This window comes from Apis mellifera, linkage group LG15 (assembly GCF_003254395.2).
Source record: "Apis mellifera strain DH4 linkage group LG15, Amel_HAv3.1, whole genome shotgun sequence".
Taxonomy (NCBI): Eukaryota; Metazoa; Arthropoda; class Insecta; order Hymenoptera; family Apidae; genus Apis; species Apis mellifera.
The window spans coordinates 8,799,355-8,820,000 of NC_037652.1; the positions used below are offsets into that span (position 1 = coordinate 8,799,355).

Sequence of the window (20,646 nt, forward strand, 5' to 3'; positions counted from 1 at the left end):
CATATATAAGTGATTTCCTGAACGAATCGAATTACGAATAAATATTTTTCTTTCTAAGAGATCGATATTTTTGATATTCGATTATAATCATCATCGTATACAAATGATAAAAATCATTGTACATAAAAAAAGATTTTCCAAGAGATTTATCAAAAAAAAAAAATCAAAATTTATCACCATCCTATCTCGAAAAATAATATTTGATCTCGTAAAATTCATCGCGTATCGCAATGATGCGATTTTATTCCCCGAGCGTTTTTCACATTTTTCAGAAAACTCTTTCTCCCTTCTTGTATTTGTTTCTTCGCATAAAATTATATTTGTATAAAAGGACAGAATTAAAAGTATTCTTATTCACATGTAGCAAATAAAAGATTTATTTCAAACTTACGCTTCGCCTCGTCTTCTCAACGAAACACTCACATCTTTGAATATCTAATAAATGCGACGAGATCGATAATACGATAAACCGAAGCTAACAGCACCTCTAGAATTAGCTTTAAAGAGGCTGAAAATAACAGCTGAATAAAAAAATAACCGGTGAAAAATATTTTGCGAAAAGAAATTGTTTCTGTCTCTCTTTTTTTCTCCTCCTTTGTTTCATACGTCGAGATATTTATATTATTATACGCGAGCAATTTCAATATGATTTTTCAGCGAATGTCGATACATCTCCAATAATGTAATATCTTGGAAAAAAATCGATTGTACAGAAAGATATTTAATATCCTGTATTCATCGAGCTTGAAATATCGACACACACGAGTAACACATATCTCTTCTTTTCACAGCTGTTCGTTTTAAAAGCATTTCATATTTTCCAAGAAAATAAAAATTAAGATTCCGTCGATTTCTTCTTCGACTCGATACTTAAAACACGATAATGTTAAAGCGAATACAAAGATTGGGAAGGATACTTTTTAACGAAAGGAGGAAAAGATTGCGTCTTTTATTTAACATCGAATCAAACGCCAATAAAATATATTTACAGGACCTTGACCTATCCCCACGGAACCAACGGATTATTATCCTGTTCCCGTGTTCTTTTATTTTCCAAAGCGATCGAAGAATTCAAGAGTTTCGTTAGGGCAACGTGTTCGTATTCGTTATCTCTCTCGTTCGCTATTCGCTAGCTCGAACGAGAGAGAGAGACAGAGACATAGAGAGAGAATATATTCGTGCGTAGGAGAAGGGCGGTAAATATATATAATAATTAATTACAAATTTATTCATATACAAAAAAAAAAAAGGTTGAAATGCTAATTAATTTTGTAAAAAAATACAATCATCTCATCGATGAGAAATAATTTATAAACATGTTATATATATATAATCTACGTGTTTATACGTTAATATTAAATACTATATTCGTTATCCTTTTTTATATGCTATCACAAGCTACTGACTATTCCTTTATACATCTTGTTCGATCTTAATACTTTGTATGATTAATATAATAAGGAAAATAATTTAATTGCATGAAACATTGAAATCAAATTAGTCGTTTTTCTTTCTTTTTTCTTTTTTTTTTCTTTTTCGTTCATTACATATTTCGACCTCTTCTTCGTTCTCAAAAGCAAAATGTCAATTATCGATCGAAAAAAAATTATCGAAAGATGGTTTCGAGAAGTTTAATCTCGAAAAAGAATCGCGTTATTAAACATCGTGAATAATAAAATTCGAAAATTCTTGGAATATCGCACGACGAAACAACGAAATCTCGGGAAGAAACGTATACCGTTCAAATATTTATTCTAAGAGGAATACGAAATTCAACGAAATCCAAGAATATATTTCCGCGTATTCCGTATCCGTGCGAATACGTTTCAATGTTATGCGTTTTCTTTCCTTCCTTTCTCTTCTTCTTCTCTTTCTTTTTTTTTTTTTGCACAATAAAAATGGACCCTCCTCAAAAATTCCTCGAGAGAAAGATAATCGACATTTTACTCGTAACTGTTACTCGATATTTTAAATACTCTATTATTTAATTAAATAAGAAGAAACTTTGTTTTACATGGCAACGCGTATACGTATAAACTAACGTAGAAAAAAAAAAAAAAAAAATGTTCGCTTCACTAAAGCGAAACGTATTTAACGTTAACCTTAAACGTAGGAGTTAATAAAAATAGCAGAGATAGCATTTTTTTTAACCATAGTTTCGTGATAGTGACTGGCTCTTACAAGTGTAGCTCTTACAAGATATACGAATCCAAAGAAAAAAAAAAAAAATAATAATTTTGGAACGTTACTACCTAACAAATAAATAATATTGAAAAGAGAAAACAACAATATCGTCGACAATATTAAAAAAAAAGTGAAACGAATAAAAGAGAAACGACGAATACTTTTCTTAAACATGGACACTCTTTTTTTTTTTTTTTTTTTTTCTTCTTTTTTACAATGTTCAATTTCAGCCTTAACGCGTCGAGTTACATACATGTGATCGATTCATCGGAAAAAAAAAAAAAAATATATACCCAAATACCATGGACGACCCCTGGATGAGCCATAGCGAGCGATGAAGGGGCGGAAAAAAAAAAAAAAATGTTTGATTATCTTTGACTAAATTTTCCCGGAATATTTCTATACACGCCGGCAACGGCTTGAGCGTAAGTTTCGACGATGACGAAGCACAAATCTGTACACTGTATTCTGTCCCCGCGAATCTCCGTTTCGGTTGGATTCGCTGGCACGAACGCGGGCAACGGATCCGATATTTTTACTTCGTAATATAATAATAATAATACGACGCTCTATATAGGTAGTGGTCCGACGTGCGCGTTCGTACACAGAATTGTGCTCTCGGCATTTCTGTAGCCTCTACGATACCTGTAATGGCGCGACCAAGAGGACCGGTTTGCGCGACATCCAATAGAACGATAAAAATTTTCACTGAACGGTCTCGACCCGTCTCTGAAAATAAATATAACAAAGGATAAAAGGTGAACGAGCGACTCGTACTTGTACTTTATAAAAGAAAGGAGAAAAAAAAAAATCCGTAATCGAGAAAATAGAACATTGACAAATCCCTTTCCTTTCTTCTTGCCTAGTCAACGAAGATTATTCGTTATTTTATTTCTTCCCCCCCTCAGTTTCAATAAATAATATAACAACAGACGCTACGAAAACCTTGATTCTCGGGGAAGGAAGGAAGGAAGAGGAAAGGATACAAACGGACGGCATCATATCGCGCAGTCGCTACTTTACACTCGAGGCGAGCACCTCGAAGGAAAGACCTACGAGTAGAAACACGTCCTGGCGGACTTTTTGGCCGCGCTTTGTTCCCCGTTGTGGTACGTGGCAACCTTTCTAGATTTCCCTGAGAACGGTCTTAGTCGGAGGCAGAGGTAGGTGGAGAGGACGCAGGAGAAGAGGAGGACGGCCAGGAGTACTACGAGGGTTGCGACGAAGCCCAGGGTTGTCATGCATATCATGGCCGAGCCGCTCGACCCGCTCTCTTCCTTCCGGGAAAGCGGGAAAACCACGGTCGATCCCCCCGAATCACCGTTGCCCGCCTCGTCGATGGAAAAGGTTAGATCGCCGGTCGAGACCACCCGTATTATCCGATTCACCCCCACCGCCTTCTGGGGAGCCGGTATTATCTCGCGGGACTTCCTCCGCCTCTCGTCCCGCGGCCGGCCGGCCGCCGCCTGCAGATAAGCCTCGAGGGGGAGGGGGATGGGCGGCGGGAGGCCGTAGGAATCGGGGTGGGAGTGGTGGTGGTGGTGGTGGGTCTCGAGGAGGGCTTGGGACTCGAGCAGAAGGGGCGACTCGGAGCATTGCTCCGGGCACTGGTAGCGGCATATCTGTATGGTGCATTGGAAGTGGACCTCCATCGAGTCCGGGAACTTGAATGCCTGGAAGTGGGCGTAGGAGAGGACCGAGGCCGAGGCGCCGAAGTTCTTTATCTTGGTGAAACGGGACATGAGTTTGGGCCTGGTGATGCAACCCCTCTGGTCGACCAGCTGGATAGGCGCCCGTTTCCCGTCGTGGGCCATGCAATTCCTCACCAGCATGTCGAACTTGGAGTCGTCGTCCTTGATCGCGAGCACCATGGTCATCGTCTGCCCGATCTTGACCAGGCCCGAGACCTCGGACGCCCACGGCCCCTTCCCCACCTGTATCTGCATCCAACAGCCCACGTTGTCCCCGGCGAAATCCGCTCGGACCACGTCCAACATGTCGACCGGGAACGGGCGAAACGTGACGGATTTCTCGTACAAGTCGTGCCACGTGCACCGCAACTTCCTCGCCTGGTCCCAAACTTCCTGCACCTGGGGATCGTATTGCACCACGATGATGTTCTCGAAGTACGTGCCGGACCCGGACTCGGCCCCGTACCCGTACAAACCGTTCTCCGTGTTCCCGGCCGTGCCGCACGCGTGAATGCTGATCTCGAAGTTGACCGAGGTGCGGCCCAACCCGGCCGGCAAGTGGACGCAATTAACGTTGCTGTAGTGGCCCTTGCTGAACACTATCCCGTAGAACGGTTTGTCGAAGCCGAGGTAAACCTTCATCAGGCTCTTCTCGCACTTCACGTCCAGGGAGACGATCTTGGGCATGTCGGGGGTCGGGGCTGGCCACGGCTCGCCGCCGACCCCGCTGCCGCTCAGGCCGCCCCCGGCCCCCGTCGCGTACATCTTGTCGATCGCCTCGGACGACGGGCTCTTGGGGGGCGGGGGGGGCGGGGGCGGCCCGTGGTACGCGACGCTGTGGTGCGGCCTGCCCGGGTGCGGGGGGAGGCCCCTGCTCGGGGCGAGGGGAACGGGGTGGCCCCGAAGACCGCCCGGCTTCCCGTAATGACCCCCCCCGCCCGCGTCCTTCTCCCCCAACGACTCCAACGCCAATTGGTCCGAGCTGTTTATGTCGTTGTCCTGCCTGTTCACCGCTGAATTGTCGTTCCGCTGATTGTCCTCGCCTGGGATCGCCTCCACCACCTCCACATCCTCCGCTCGGCATCCCGGCTGCGAACACACACGGATCAAACGCGTGTCCTTCCTCTCGACGAGGAGAAGGAGGAGGAGGAGGAGAAGTAAACGGCGAGAAAGCGTGAAAGTAGATTGACGTTGTCGGGCTACATAATTTACGGACTCGTGGAACGAAAGGCCGGCCTCCCCCCTCCAACCATGGATCTTCCTCCTGGATTTTTTATCGCGCGATCGATTCGGGAAGAGTTAAACTTTTATTCGGGTCGTGTATAATATTCATCCATTTATCTATTTCGAATTTTATCGATACGAGTCGATAATGGAATGTTGGACGTACGAGAGGAAAATGATTGGACGCGTGCTACATACGATTGCTTCGTTGCGGACGGATCCGTTTGATCGAAAGAGTTATTCCTTCCACGGCCGATATACAACGGGAGACAACAGGCTCGGGACGGAACCCGTTCCGACTGTTCGACGAATGACGGAGGAGGAGGAGGAGAGGAGAGGGGGTAAGGAGGGAGGGCGGCCAAACGATGAAATAGGAGCAACAGTCGGGCACACTGTGTGTAGTGGCTGATTGCCTCGCGCGTGACCCTGGGGCATAACGGACCACCCGTGTCTTTAGCCGCAGGTCAATCGGCCAGCTCGCCGCTTCAGATATATATATATATATATTCGATTTATTCTCTCCTCTTCCTTCGTCTTATCTTATCCTAGCTTCGTAAATTCGAAGTTAGGAAGTTCTCGAAAGGAAGTCTAGGTCACTCGAACGAGCGAATCCGGATGGATCTCGATGACGCGTTTAATCTCCGGGCTGAATTATCGCCAATCGCGTTTCATTAAGGATCGTAACGACGCAATCAAGTCTGGAAAATAATTATCCAAGAGTATGCGTGTACGTACGTATGTATGTATATAGGGAAGAAAAACTGGAAATCACGAACGGTAGTCGCGAAAGATAATAAACGTCGAGTGCGGCGAGAGATGTTTCTCTCCTATCCTATTAGAAAGGTATTTCATTCATTCTTCGGCCGGGCTTCATTCACTCGGGCTTGCGAGCAACAACTATCACGGTCCGACGACACGTCTACGCAACATTATACACACTCGGGGATATAATATCGCGACAAACGTATATAAATCCTCCTCGTTTAATTTCAACGTTTAAATTATGTCCCCTTGTGTTTGACAACGCGATAATGACGCGTGTCGCCGGTCATTCATTTTAAACCCGTGACACGTGAAAATATTTAAAAACGGTTGGAAGAATGAACGCGTTCCGTTCCGTTTCGAACGAGCGAGAGAGAAAAAGAGAGAGGGAGAGAAAAGTAAGAAGCGAATCGAAATCGTGTCGAATCCCCGAAAGAATGCAGGGTGGTGGGATCACGGAACCGGTCGTTTCGCGCGCGATTTTTGCAACACCGATTCCTTCGCGGCGAACGATAAAACGTTACTTCGCAGTAGACGTGGACGAGCCGGATCGGGGCACCGCGCACCATTTCGAGACATCGACCGGGTCTCGGAGTCGCCCTTAGCTCTGGGTCAGAGCACTGGGTAACGGAATCGCAGCCGCCTATGTACCCGCCGCGATATCTGGGTTATAATGTGGTAATTACCCGCGCCGACATACCGACCTATCCACCACTTTTCCCTTACCCACCGATCTCTCTGCAGATTTCACCACCGAATCAGCATTCTCCTCCGTCCGTCCATTGTTTTAATACACGTTTTCTTCGTCCACCGATTAGTTTCAATATACTCACCCCCTTTAGTAGGAGACAGGTTAGAATGAAGATTCGCCACCGCATACCGCGTTAGAGTCCACGGTGAAGTGTTTCGTATTGTCGTCGCTGAAAAAAAGAATTCTTTTATTCTTCGATTACGATTACGGTAGAAATCGAGGAAAGTTTTTTTCGAGGGCGTCGATATATAAATCGTGCCGGAAATCTGAATGAACGGCGAACGTGAGAGAGAGAGAGGGGAAGGATGATCGTTAGTAGGAAATATCGAACGTTAAAACCGAAGGAACCGGTCCATCATTGGACACCTCGCTCGTGTTTAATCGTCAATTATCAGATACGCTCGCCTCATGCGACCACTAGGCCACCTGTCCCAAATTCCTGTGCCGAGTGTCCGGGTTTTCACTCCGTTACCTCGTTGCGCTCCGTGATACCAGACTGGCATGATCGATAACTACACGCGTGAACCGAATTCGTCAAATCCTTTCGGAAAATAATTCCGCGTTTCATTATATACAGTTCCCTTTCCAATATCGATCCGCCGATTCCACGAATAATCGGAAAATAAATGGACGAAATTTCACTATCCTGCGATTGTCTTTTTTATTAATCGTCCAATTTTTCTTTCTTTTCGAAAAAAAGAAAAAAAAATCGATCGTAAATTGTTTTTCAGATCGGTTAATGACGCGTGTGGACGAAAGGTTCGAGCGCGAAAGGAGGAAGAAATTCACTGTATCGCGATTTCGATCCCGCCGTAAACACGCGACGAATTCGAGAGATGCGCTCGAAACGAGACTTATCGATGCTCGTATGTAGGCAAGTAGGTTTTCTACTATCCGTCGGTGTACGTACCGAATCTACTTACTCGGGTTCGATGCTAAAATCATCCTAGCCGGTAGATTTCCCATTTCAGGTCGAAACAATAGATACGTACGTGCGACAAATCGCCAATTCGGGATTTCAATGGCCGTTTATATCTATTTGCACTTGACGACTTGTAATTTCTCCTCTTCTCAGGCTAACCTACTTGAAACCTTTTATATTTACAAAAATATATATTTTTATCGTGACTCGGTGCTACTTAATTTCTAATGTTTAACAAAATTCTTACGGTGTCACGGCAGAGAGAGAGAGAGAGAGAGGGAGGGAGAGGGGTTTTTAAAAATAACCTTCCTAAACCTACTTATGTATATTTATGCCTATTTTTTATCGGTTATGAAATTAAATTACTTCTTCCTCCTCGTACGCGCCATCATCTAAACATAAATAAAACGTTTCATAGACGACGCTATAATTTCTCTCTTCCCTCCCACCCTCCCCCTTTTCGTCCCGAGAAACGGCAATCTATTTCGAATTCCGTTAACGCGGCAAATCTAACGAACGCTTATTTATTACCGGCATACATTAGTTATTATTTCGCTTTGAGATTCATGCCACGATGAGGACCGCGACACCTGTTTTTTCTTTCACTACGAGGCCACCGTTGAATAAAAATCACCGGCGGCTGTTTACACGTCCGTTGTTCCATGCTAACCGAATGAATCGAGCACGCCGAAGATGTGGCATGGTGCCAAATACATATAACGGTTCCACCGGTGTGGTAATTCCGAAGTCAGGCATTCGCATAATAAATGCGTAGCTAATAATGACCTATATAGGAAGGCTTCGAATATATTTTTCTTCCCCCCTTCCTTCCTTCCTTCCTTTCTTTCTTTCTCTCTCTCTTTCTCTTTCCGATTGTCGCATCGCGGCAATACGAGTCCGCTTCTAGTCTTTCTATTCCCTTAAAGATGTAACGGAAATTTTTGAAACGTGTCCAATCTCTTATTGTTTATCGATGAGATATATACACGTATTAATTTTTCGAATCGTCGAAAAATATTGAGAAACACGTCGATAAAGTGCTCATATTAATAAATAAAATTCAAAAGAAAAATTTATTTTTCGTTACGATTCAACATGCTTGGCGTGTTAGTTAATGCGCATGTTTTATTCCGTATCTAGCGTGCAATCTGGTAAGCGCATGGTAATTGAACGTAATGGAGCAAACTGACAACTTGATGGCAATTCGATGCACTTTCCTTGTAAAGGTGTCGTGTCGCTGATTGATCAGCGGTGGATATCGCTATCGATAATGTACGACGAATCATGGGTATCATCGATCGTTGCGAGTGTAAGTAAGTACATCTTCCTCTCTATTAGAATTAAATTTTATTGTCATTCGCGATTCGATAATCTCGATCGAGTTTGTTTCGTACTTTTTATAATCGACGACTCTGTTGATATAGCAGAGAGAATAATTAACGTTCCGTAAACGCGTACATCAAATTATATCTAAATAATAATTTTTCATTTCATCGGAATTATACTGCTATTACATAACCGAGTGTATCTAATATCTCGAGCAAAAATATTTTGCGAGAAAATTTAAACGAGTAAATTAGAATCGATGAAGTTTTAGTACACGAATCTTCCGTCACTCGCTTCCGATCTCGCGAAAGACGAATCTTACTTGCCGACTAGCAGTCGTCAACTGTTGCCGCACACGTGCACGTTGCGATAGAACGAAAGCGGTCACCAACCACGTGGTTGCCTATAATACGCGACGCACATCCTATAGCATCCGTGCATCGTATAATTCATTCGGTTCCACCTGACATTGTTAACGTACCGCAAAGAAACTTAAATAACCGCAATACTTGGGAATAATAGCTCGACCAATAAGTGTTCCCCGATAATTGGATTTCGCGTTAAATTATACACTTTGCAATATATCGTATAGACAAATACGAAAAATCTAATCTAAGAATTATAACCTCTACTCTCACGGAACGTCGAAAACGATTAAGTAAGTTAATTAGAATCTAAATAAGTTTAATCGAGAATTATTCCTCGTTGGATATTTAAAGTTGGATTATCATCAAATGTCAAACTCTATTATATCCCTTGTTAATATTTAGGGACACGAAATTATCGAAATTATTGCACACATCTAAAAATTGTCTTACGTTTGTCCAATCGAGAGGTAGAGACGCCGAAAGACGCAGGGCTTCCCTTTTTTTTCCTGATCCCGTGTCAAAGACGTGCGATGCGCAAAGGAAGAAAGATACGAGCAATGCACAGCACTGATTGAAGCACCATGTGCCAAGGAATCTCCGCGTACCCGCGCGGTCGGAGGCTGTCTAAAAGCACAAGACAATCGATCTCGGCGGCCGGTATCTCGGTGGCGAAAAAACGGGGACAAAGGCGACGACGAATGCGAGCGCGTAGAGAAGGTAGGGCCGGTGAGACGTTTCGTGAAAACCCAGCCACGGCCGATTCCCGATTTCTTCCAAACCTCCGACCGTGGTCAACCGTCCTCGGAGGGTCCCCGTCGCGACTGATCCTCCCGTGTTTACCGCGATGCACCACGATATCTGTCACGCCAGCTAGAAAGACACGTTACAGCCTGCTGTGGCTCGATGGTGCACGCGAGAACTCGTGGAGTCGGAATGGGGTACACCTGTCCAATATAGAGAGTATACTATAAACGTGGCGGCCCGCCCCCTGACCCAGACACACAGTACAGTTATATAGGTCCCTCACGAACCGGAGGATATCTCTTCTCGTTCGAACCACACTCCTGACGACCACGACCACGATTCTTGTGAACGTGGTCGCGGTGGTGCTCCTATTCGTCGTTCTTGTCCTTCTCGTTATCCCTGTTATCGCGTGATGCGCGCCACTTGTCGGCCGCGACGTACGTTATGTCGCCGCGACGTCTTTAACATCTTTCTGCCTCCGTCTATCTCCCGTCCCTCCACCCAGTTGTTTAGTTCGATTTGAAACGAAACGCAAACGTCCATTTAATCCCCGAAAACAATCGATGAATTCGTTCCTCCAGATCTTGCATCGAAGTTCAAATGTTTCGATATAATTTACGTTACGTAAATCGTGGAATTTGTTTTATTAAACATTATCACTTATAATTCAAAGAGGAATATTAAACATTAAAATTATGCAATGAAATAATTTCTAAATAATCTTTATGATATATTCGTAATTCGATGAATTAATTGTTTAAAACTTTGATATATCGAAGTTTTAAGTTTTATATATATATGTATATAGTTCGAATCTAGATCGAAAACAAATGTTTCATTTATCTGTTTATTTCGCATAAAGCGTCAAGTTTGTAGTACACTTTCATCCTAATTACTCGGAACAATGTTTGCGTAGATACGTGTGTGTGTGTGTGTACTCGGAGACGTATGAATGTGTAAATGGGTGAATCAGTTGACAGTCAACCGGCTGGCTGGTCGACCGACCGACCGACCGACTGACCGCACATACATTGTTGACCTATAGATGAGAATCTGCCGGTACTGTCTCCTTGGGTAACAATGTAACAATGTAGCAACGTGATGATTATTCGATTTCTTATTCGCGAATATATGTATAGCGAGAAATATCCCGAGAAGTGGAATAATTTTTTTTCTTTTTAATTGTTTTTTAATTTAAATTTTAATTGTTTTAAAAATTGGAATAAAGATAATGGTTAAATGGAATGTGTATATGAAGAGGGAAAATCGTATGCGAGGATTCGATAGATGAAGAGACATTTCTAATGATTAATGTAAATTTTTTTTTTTTTTTTTTATGTATATTGTTGTGTGACGGCAACATAAAAAACAGACACGTTTTCATACATGAATACACTATTTGATACATTGATATATTACATGATTATTGATTACTACGAGATCACAAACAATAGTTTTGTGCACGCCGCTGTCGGAATGACAATGTTGTTAACAAGCGATTACGCTATCGCTTTTTGAATAGTATATATTTACAATTGCATTTACACAAAATACCTACAATTCTTTTTTTTTTTTTCTGCGTATTTACATTAGATTTACGATACAAATAAAATACATCATATTTGTTGTTGAATTCGATGGTTTCATCGTATTTGCGACTGTGCAAGTTTTTATTATATAACAAACTGTGTGGCACAGAGATCAACCATCTTACTTCACCACGCGACTGAATAGCGCATCATCCTCCATCCAAGACATGATTTATCAAATACATAAGAATCGTAAAATCGCAAAGTTTGAAACATCTTTTTAATCGTCCCTCGTACACGTCTTATATACGTCTTTGCCGTTATAATTGACACGTTGCGAAACAGGTATTTCATATATCTTTAAATCAGATTAAAATGACAGTTACGACATTCAAGTGTCGAACATTAAACATAGCGAGTATTATGAGTATTATGATAACTTTTACGTAATATTTGTGTACAAGGTAAACTCTTTGCTAACATCAATTGATATTAAATTGATACTGCACGTATAAATTAAATTTATATTGTAATAAAATTTCATTTTGAACATGTGTAGTGAATTTCTAAAATATGAATTGTATTCGTACAAAAACTTAACAATGATGCGTTTTTAACTTCATCAAATCACTGTTTTCTTTTTTTTTTGTGTTTTTTTTTGTTTTTGTTTTTGTTTTTTTTTTCCTTTTTCTTTTTTTTTTTTAATTAATATATTGTCTTCGATGTATTACGCTATCTTATCATGGTAAAGTTCTAAGACATTTTTAGAAACCATCAGGATTTGAAAATCCAATTTGATTTTCACAAAATCGTTCTAAATACTATCCAACATTGATGGCCTAATGATGGATCATCAAGTATATATAAATTAATGGTTATTCGTTAATTGTTCTATTCGGCCATTGCTTGCGTGCTTGTTTTTATTTATACTTTGTTTCTTCACCAAGGTGCTCTTTCTGTTGATAGATATAATCAAAACGAACAATTCCATTAACCATAATTTCGGCAAGATTTCATTCACGTATTCATGACCACAGTGAACCAGCACCGAAAAGATATAAGAATATAAGAAAGAAAAATGAATAAAAATATGTCAAATTTAAAAAAGTGTTAAAAATACAATATCTTATAAAATTATATTGATACGATTTGTATTGTTTACTTAAAATTTTAATAAAAATTATAAATGTTATTATTTAATCTATAATAAATAAAAGATATTTTTGTTGCTTATTTTAATAATAAAAAAAAATATATATATGTGTGTGTATGTGTGTGTATATATATATATATACATATATACATATACATATATATATATATGTATATATATATATTGCCTGAGCATCACAAATTTATATATTTTAATATTCCTAACTATCTTATAGAAGCTTTCTTATTGTAAGCCTTTTGGCATGCATCTCAAAATATTCTGTTTTCGAAAGTATTTAATACCTTAAAAAGTATTTACCTTAAAAACAGCATACAGCGAGTTCTATATAATTCACTGAGGTAAAACAAATATTTGTATGTAATATTGGTGTTCTTATTAATCTTTTTTGTTTTAACAATAGTGCAATAAATCAATCTAATGTTGTGTGTTACGCGAGAGCAGATGCTGGTAAAGAGCTGTGTTTAGGTTTTGTTTTATTTAGAAAAACCTTTATATAGCCATTGAAATCTGCGCTCACAAGGACATGTCCACCACAGCCTTTAGTACGCTGCTCGACCACAGGATCAACGGGAGGAACATCTACGGTTGAACTACCTAATTTTGCGTCCTCTTTATTTTCCCAATGTTCTCTCTCTTCAATTTGTTTAATAATACTATCTGGATTCGGTGCAAACACTGCACACGTCACCACGGCATTATGAGCTTTTATACCTTCCCAAAAATCATTTCGATCTCTACGTACGCTTGAAAATTTAGAATAATCATGATGAGTTTTCCAAATATAAATGCATTGATTTTCCGAGCCGCTAACAATATATTGCCCATCCGGGCTGAAACTTGCTTTAATTTGACTACTCACGTTAACGTAACCTTTGTATTTGCACGACAGATTTAAATCTCGTAGATCGTATAATCGTATACGACTATCGTTTGAAGTAACCAAAATTTTATCTTCACCTGGCATAGGTTCAATACCGCTAATCTTTCTTCCCGTTGAATTTTTACCTCTTGTTGATCGAACGTGTATTTGCGTGTGATATTTCAATTGATCCGTGTTGTAAAATATACATCGGCCATCGTAAGAACCAACTACCGCGAATTTTCCATTCTGACAAAAATTTGCAGCAGTGATCAATTTGGTTTGCCCATCGACTTCGTTCCATACAGCCACCTTCTTATCTGGAATATTCCACAATCGAAGTTTACCATCCAACGATCCGGAAAGAAAATAACGATCATCGCGAGGATGGAACACTATTGCTGTAACAAAATCGATATGCTGGAAACAACATAAACATTCTTTTCGTGATATATGCCAAAGTCGAACAGTTTTATCCATTGACGATGATAAGACAAAATAATTTTTCGACCATGAAACATCAAGCAAATCCGAGGTATGCCCGGTATAAGTGCAAAAAGGCTTTGGCATAAAAGGACTTTTCGTCCCTTCTATTTCACTAAAGGCACTAGCCACAACATTAGGATCTTCCATAGATTGTTGTGAAACTAAAGATTCTTGGGAAGGAGTTGGGCTAACTTTCTCGGCATTGTATTTAGTTCGCATATCTTGAAAGTATGTGAAAGCATCCCGCAAAACCCAAATTCTTAAAACTCGATCCTGTCCCGCAGTGGCAAGTAAACGTCCGCAAACTGAAAATTTCATACACCAAACAGGACCTACATGTTCGCCACTCAAATCTTGAACATGCTGTAAACAACTAAATTCATACGGTCCTTTATGACTATTAGATGCTTTTAATTTTATATACTGCTGTTCGCCAGGATATACTTCATCTACTATATCCATAACATCCTCCTTGTGTCTTGCATGCGACACTTCTTGTGCAATAGATTTTGCCTTGTCCATTGTTTTTTTTACAGTAGATCCTAAGAATCGTTTTAACTTTTGCGTTTTTTTTCGAACTCTACCAACAGATACATCCTCATCCGGTGGTATACTAGACATTTTACTATCAACACTTTCCTCGTCACTTTCCTTTTCTTTTTCTAGACTAGAATTACTTATATATTCTGAAGTAAGTCTCATAATATGAAGCGATAAAGGATTAATACATTGCGGTAATTTATCTTCTGCTATACTCAATGGTACTCTTTCTCCAGTATCCAAGTTTAAAACGGTTACTTGCTCCAAGATTTCCTAAAAAAATATTATTAACGTGATATTATTAAAATATGTATATACACGTATGTAATAAGAAATAACGTTTCCTAATTTTCTATCAAGTATATACCATATCTGTCAAACGTTTTCCAGAATCTGTTCTTGTTCTTACAAACATATTCAATTGCTGAACCATATCTTGATCACCTGCTGATTTTCGTCTTTCTTTCGAACCTTGCGGACTTAAACCTGATAATTTATGAGGACCTAAAGAATATCGACCGATACTGTTATTAGACATGGATCCCAATGGACTACTAGATTTGTCACTCGACCTCACGCTCATTAATTCAGCTTTCATTTTTTCCACCCTTTCCAGTTCTTCGGTTGACGGGCCTTCGGCTTTCGACTTATCTTCATCCTATTAATATAAATAATAACGAAAATAAACAATTTATATTTGATTTGATATTTTAAAATTATATTTTACAAATATATAATATTACTTGTGGTTTAACAACATATTGTCCTTTCGTTGCAGATCGAATATCAAGAGAATGTTCAAATTCTCTGGTAATGGATTCGATAGTACTCGCAGGACTTGGTAATGGTGACGCTGATAATGCCGATTCCGTTGTAGAAGGCTAAAATCATAAAATCTATATTTAATTATTTTATTATTAATATTATTCTTAATAATTTTACAAAATATCTTTTTTATTATAGCAATATTATATCAATAAATATATCGTACTGCAAGATCAGAAGGTGTTTGAACTTTTGACTTTTTTTTACGTCTTGGTGGTGCAACAGGTATTCCAACCATAGTAATATCTTCATTTGATTTTCCATTATTCTTTGTACTAGCGATGACATCAGGTTCTTGAAGCATAACAGTCTTATCATTTTGTGAGTGAGAAATATAATTGGACCTACTGTTAACAGAGGATTCCTGAAGGATATCCCCTGATAACGTAAGGATGCTGGAGGACTGGGACACCTTACCAGATGCTGTGTCCTCGTCTTTGCTTGGAATACTAGCAATGGAGGACATCTGGCTTTCACGGATAAGGATGGCAGAAGGGGGACACTGGGTTACATTTGGTGCAAGTGTAGTAGATGCACTGTCCCCAACTCCAGCTAAAATTCGCCCCACTCGTCCTAAAGATGTCATGCTTTGTAAACTAAGAGTATCATGTTCTATAATCCTAAATGGATGCGTTGTCTTTGAAGGAGTAGGATAAACACCCTCGATTGATGATGTTTGACTATCCGGAGGGGAACTATTAATCGCAATATCATCATCTTCTGTTTGCATACGTTGTCTTAGTTCACGAAATCTTCTTCTACCTATAGTTTTATCGGTACTTGAATCTTTTCCATTTTCTTCCTATTTAAATAAATAAATTTTATTAAACACAAATAGAATGGTAAATATATATTACATATATTACATATATTATAACTTTAATATCGACTACTTACATTTTTATCTTTATTAACTATACATTCTATCATTACATGTTCCTTTGGTTCTACAATTGGTTTAGGTTGAGCAGGTTTCACAAAAACATCATCATCATCCATTTTTTTGGATGATTCTGATATATCCTTGTTTTGTGTTTCAACACTGATAGAATCACGTTGTTTATTTTTCCTATAAGAACCAAATATTTTAATTATAAAAATAATTCTTTTAATATGAAATATAAAATAAGACATATATTATTTTAACAAAATATTAATTTATATATATATATTGTAAATTTATTTGTATATCTATTTTATTATATATTATATGAATGAATATATATGAATATATATATATATATATATATATATTATTTTTTCAATAATATATAAAAAATAAATATACATAAAATTTTTCTAAATATCATATTATAAACTCTAAATAAATAAAATAGTTATAATTATGTAAACAAATATTAAAATTTAAAAAATGTAAATGTATTAAAATAAATGAATGATTTATTAAATAGATTAATAATTCTTCAAATACATCTATTTAATAAAAAAATTGTTTCAAAATTTCCTAAATTTAATAACAATATTAACATTTAGATCCATAAAGAATAATGTAAATTTTACCAATTGTGATAATTTCATACGATTATATGAATATAATCTGATATAAGTATTTAAATTCAAACCTAACCAAAGATAATTACTTTAGAATATGATACGATAATAAAAATCAGATATATAAAAACGATTTGAAAAAAATTTCTGTATATATAAGAACTTTAATTGAGATATATTGAATTAAAAAGAATGAAAATTGGAAATCAAATTTTATAATAAATAATTTTCTAGTTATATCTAAACTAGATATATATAATTTATGCAACAATATTTTTTATTAAATGTCCAATATATACGAGAAAATTATATTCGAAATAAAATTTTTAATAAAATAAATTAAAAAATTACCGTGCATTATGATGAAAAGTATCATCCTCTGCATCAAAAAATTCTTCGGAATCGCTGCTTCCAGACATTGTCGTCTGCACTGAGTGATTGGTAATAATACTCTTCTCCGCATCGGTACTGTCAAGGCACGTCACGCGTTTCGCAAAATCGCGAACACTAGGGCCAGGTAGAAGCGGCCACAGGATCGTAAGCGGCACGAAGTCATGATTTGACTTCTAATAGCGGTTACACAAGTGCACAGTTTTGTGCTGAATGCACTGGTGCGTATTTCAATTATCCTAGTTCTTTCAAACGTAAATTAGCGATGTGAAAGTGGTAACACTGCCTGAATCCATCCAATAAAGAGGCTGCATCATGGAAAAGAGTTGTACGATTGGTGAACAACGAATTTGCAGCCTCGAACTCGTGCAGCTGCCCGCTCGCCAGCATGCCTGCTGCAAAGGAGGCGAGCCGTCACACAAAAGCAAGATGGAGGATCTCACAGTCGAAGTATGCGGCGAAAACGGAGCATATTATAAGGTTCGTTCTGTGAAAAGTATACAAAAAACAGGGCGGAAGATTGAGGCCGTGGATAGACTAACTTACGGCCCATGGCGCGGTTCTAATCTCACAAAAGAGACGCCCGTACTTCGCGAAAGCGCGGCCCTCAAATGTTCGCGAGGTAACGCGGCTTCCTCCGACGCCATGTCTCGTTTGACAGGGCGTGATTTTCGTCAGCTTTTGATGTTGCGATTCGTCTCAACGTTCTCCCAATTCATAAAAACGCATATCTTTAATATCAGAATTATAAAAACACCACTCTCTAGCGTATCCCGAAAGTATCGCGGTATTATGTCCGAATGTCTTACGCTACTCATTATACCTGTGATTCTTGTACGAATGAATTTATATGCTTTATGTTTCATTTTTTCAGGCCTTTGTCACAGATGTCTTTGAGGACGAGGTTTTAGTTACATTTGAAAATGAGTAAGTTTTTTTTTCTACTTTTTAAAAACAGTTTAGTTGCTAATATATTTGAACATTTACCCTGATACTCTGAACTAATAACAGTGTAGTCTCTTGAGCACAAGAATTATACTATTTTTATCAGCTATAGGAAGTCTAATATTTCTAATACCTACATCAACAGTTCCAAAAATTATATAATATTTATGGATATTATTTGTTATCATTATTTGATTAATTATAATATTTTAAGATTTTTTTATACATTTATTTCTATATATATGTTAATGATAAAAATTATATTAAATGCTTAAAATATTATTGAAAGTATTAAAAAATTTAATATATATGATCATATATAAATTATTAAATTTTTATATATTTTTTTTTATTACATATATATAATATATATATTTATATATTTTAGACTAAATTTTAAATATATAAAAATTATAATATGTAGAATAAAATATATTAAAATTCTATTTTGTTTGATTATAAATTGAATAAATAATATAACATAATAAAATGTCAATGAACAAAAAAAAATTATGATATATTATTTTATAAAATTATAATTTTAAGGAATAAATATTTATATATATAAAGACAATAAATATTAGATAATAAACATTTTATATATATCAATTAAATATGATTTATTGAATAATATTTAAAGATATATATCCTTTTATTAAAGTTTATTATAACCTTGATATTATATATTTAATAAATATAATTTTGCAATATTATTCAGAGATAATTTATAACTATTGATTATGTTTTAGTTGGCAACCGGAATCAAAATTTCCATTTGCTCAAGTACGTCTACCTCCAACAGATGGTCAAAAACCAGAATTTTCTGAAAATATGGAGATTGAAGTATTTTCTAGGTCCAATGAGCATGAAGCATGTGGATGGTGGAAAGCAATCATTAAGGTAAATGAAAAATTATTTTCCAATGACATACATTATATTTATTAATGCAATAAATATATATAAAATATTACAAATGAAATTATTATTTTAGATGAGTAAAGGAGGTTTTCAAGTAGTTGAATATTCGGGATGGGAATGTGCTTATACTGAAATTGTAGCTAGTGAACGACTGAGGGCAAAAAATCCTAATCCTCCTATTGATAAAAATACATTTCACAAGATCGAAATAGAAGTACCTGAAGATCTAAGAGAATTGTATGTATCATATCAACTCTTTTTATAAAAAGCTAAGAAATATTTATAATATATATATTTTAAACATCTTACTTAATATAGTGCCAAAATGGAAAATGCACATAAGGAATTTCAAAAAGCGATAGGGGCGGCAGTGTGCCGATATGTGCCTGAACGAGGAGTATTGCTGGCCATCTCCCGTCATGAAAATTTACATCGTCACAGTACCATGCTCCAAGAAATGCACTTTAGAAACTTATCGCAAAAGGTGAATTAAAATAAGTTGTAAGGAATTTGATATTTTTTAAATATTTTTTTAAATATTTTGTGACAATATAAAATTATACATTTATATATATGCATTTTATATAGATACATTTTATATATATGTATATATAAATTTATAAATTTAATAAAAGTATATTTGATATCAATATTTTATATTGCAGGTATTGCTTTTAAAAAGAACAGAAGAAGCAGCACGTCAACTTGAGTCAACTAAACTTCAAACAATTGGGGGGTAAGTAAAAATGTTAGAGTTGGTGTTGCCATTAAGAAAAATCTTGTGATATTTAAAAACCTGCCCCTATCCATACACTGTCCTGGTTACCATCCTGTCTGTGGTTTGCATTTACTGGCAGAAATAATTCACAAGATTTCTAATCATTAATATGTTTGCTTCAACATCATATAATTTTCATGAATGTTATGTAGTCACATTACAAATATTTATTATACATTTCCTTATAGTTTCCACATACAAGTGTGATTGTGTATAAAGTATTTAATAATTTCTTCATGCAACATTTTTAAAATTCATATACATCTGTGTGTGATAGTTATTTATTCATACTTATTTTTCATACTTTTGCCAATCACAAGAGCACGATGTGCATATAGTAATAAATCTGCACACAATGTGTTTTTTCATCTGTCTTTAGTGAATGTCACTTTTTGCTGACATATTCTTTTGTTTATTTCATAATATTATAACAAATAAATTAATGCCACATTTTTCAATATTTGATGATGCTATCATCAGCTATATCTAATGTGATTAGATTAATTTAATTTAATTTACATGATATATTTATTATATATATTATACATGATGATATATTTATATATTAAATATTTTAACTAATTTTTCTATAATTACAATTTATTTTTAATTCTTTATATTTTTAAGTTAATAAAACTGAACTTTCACAAGAATAGGAAAACTAATAATAATAATTTATGATAGGAAATATAATAGCATTTTCAAAATTTTGTTTCAA

General features: G+C 37.0%; 3 protein-coding genes and 1 long non-coding RNA gene across 11 annotated transcripts in view; 2 read left to right on the forward strand and 2 right to left on the reverse strand.

The window, feature by feature from the left end:
- Positions 1 to 1,504: 1,504 nt before the first annotated feature.
- On the reverse strand, positions 1,505 to 10,649 carry LOC410581. 2 transcript variants are annotated; one of them, XM_006563659.3, is made up of 3 exons: positions 9,679 to 10,649; positions 6,695 to 6,781; positions 1,505 to 4,964 (listed from the first exon to the last, which is right to left on the reverse strand). In XM_006563659.3, the coding sequence occupies exons 2-3, from the start codon at positions 6,737 to 6,739 to the stop codon at positions 3,237 to 3,239; spliced, it is 1,773 nt and encodes a 590-aa protein (XP_006563722.1). In that variant the 5' UTR covers positions 6,740 to 6,781; positions 9,679 to 10,649; the 3' UTR covers positions 1,505 to 3,236. The 2 variants fall into 2 exon arrangements, with proteins under 2 accessions (XP_006563722.1, XP_016772169.1); XM_016916680.2 differs by lacking the exon at positions 9,679 to 10,649 and adding an exon at positions 7,523 to 7,611 and having other exon boundaries at positions 1,875 to 4,964.
- LOC113219279 lies at positions 9,209 to 12,580 on the forward strand. The gene is made up of 2 exons (XR_003306170.1): positions 9,209 to 9,518; positions 9,631 to 12,580. It is a non-coding gene; the product is annotated as an uncharacterized LOC113219279 (long non-coding RNA).
- Positions 11,350 to 17,525, reverse strand: LOC408507 (WD repeat-containing protein 44). Of its 3 annotated transcripts, none has more exons than XR_409746.3 (7): positions 17,249 to 17,525; positions 16,283 to 16,454; positions 15,552 to 16,187; positions 15,304 to 15,441; positions 14,928 to 15,218; positions 12,973 to 14,833; positions 11,350 to 12,457 (listed from the first exon to the last, which is right to left on the reverse strand). XR_409746.3 is itself a non-coding variant. In XM_392050.7 (7 exons), exons 1-7 carry the CDS (start codon positions 17,314 to 17,316, stop codon positions 13,103 to 13,105), a joined length of 2,913 nt encoding a protein of 970 aa, XP_392050.5. In that variant the 5' UTR covers positions 17,317 to 17,525; the 3' UTR covers positions 11,350 to 13,102. The 3 variants fall into 3 exon arrangements, 2 of the variants coding, with proteins under 2 accessions (XP_392050.5, XP_006563721.2); XM_392050.7 differs by having other exon boundaries at positions 11,350 to 14,833; positions 15,552 to 15,679; positions 15,803 to 16,187; XM_006563658.3 differs by having other exon boundaries at positions 11,350 to 14,833.
- A 108-nt stretch (positions 17,526 to 17,633) lies between these two features.
- Positions 17,634 to 20,646, forward strand: part of LOC410580 (synaptic functional regulator FMR1) — a 12,057-nt gene continuing 9,044 nt past the window's right edge. For all 5 annotated transcript variants that reach the window (XM_006563662.3, XM_006563663.3, XM_006563665.3 and 2 more), the window contains exons 1-6: positions 17,634 to 17,767; positions 18,162 to 18,214; positions 18,982 to 19,132; positions 19,224 to 19,387; positions 19,469 to 19,634; positions 19,816 to 19,886. In XM_006563662.3, coding sequence (XP_006563725.2) covers positions 17,717 to 17,767; positions 18,162 to 18,214; positions 18,982 to 19,132; positions 19,224 to 19,387; positions 19,469 to 19,634; positions 19,816 to 19,886 — 656 coding nt within the window. In that variant the 5' untranslated portion in view covers positions 17,634 to 17,716. The remainder of the gene's footprint in view (positions 17,768 to 18,161; positions 18,215 to 18,981; positions 19,133 to 19,223; positions 19,388 to 19,468; positions 19,635 to 19,815; positions 19,887 to 20,646) is intronic.

Excerpts from the sequence above, each read along its gene's own strand:
- LOC410581 (XM_006563659.3), bottom strand. The coding sequence starts at position 6,739 with ATGCGGTGGCGAATCTTCATTCTAACCTGTCTCCTACTAAAGGGG. Across the intron at positions 4,965-6,694 it reads CCTGTCTCCTACTAAAGGGG|CCGGGATGCCGAGCGGAGGA; the intron begins GTGAGTATATTG and ends GTGTGTTCGCAG.
- LOC408507 (XM_006563658.3), bottom strand. The coding sequence starts at position 17,316 with ATGTCTGGAAGCAGCGATTCCGAAGAATTTTTTGATGCAGAGGATGAT. Across the intron at positions 16,188-16,282 it reads TAGTTAATAAAGATAAAAAT|GAAGAAAATGGAAAAGATTC; the intron begins GTAAGTAGTCGA and ends TTATTTAAATAG. Across the intron at positions 15,219-15,303 it reads AATATGTTGTTAAACCACAA|GATGAAGATAAGTCGAAAGC; the intron begins GTAATATTATAT and ends TTATATTAATAG.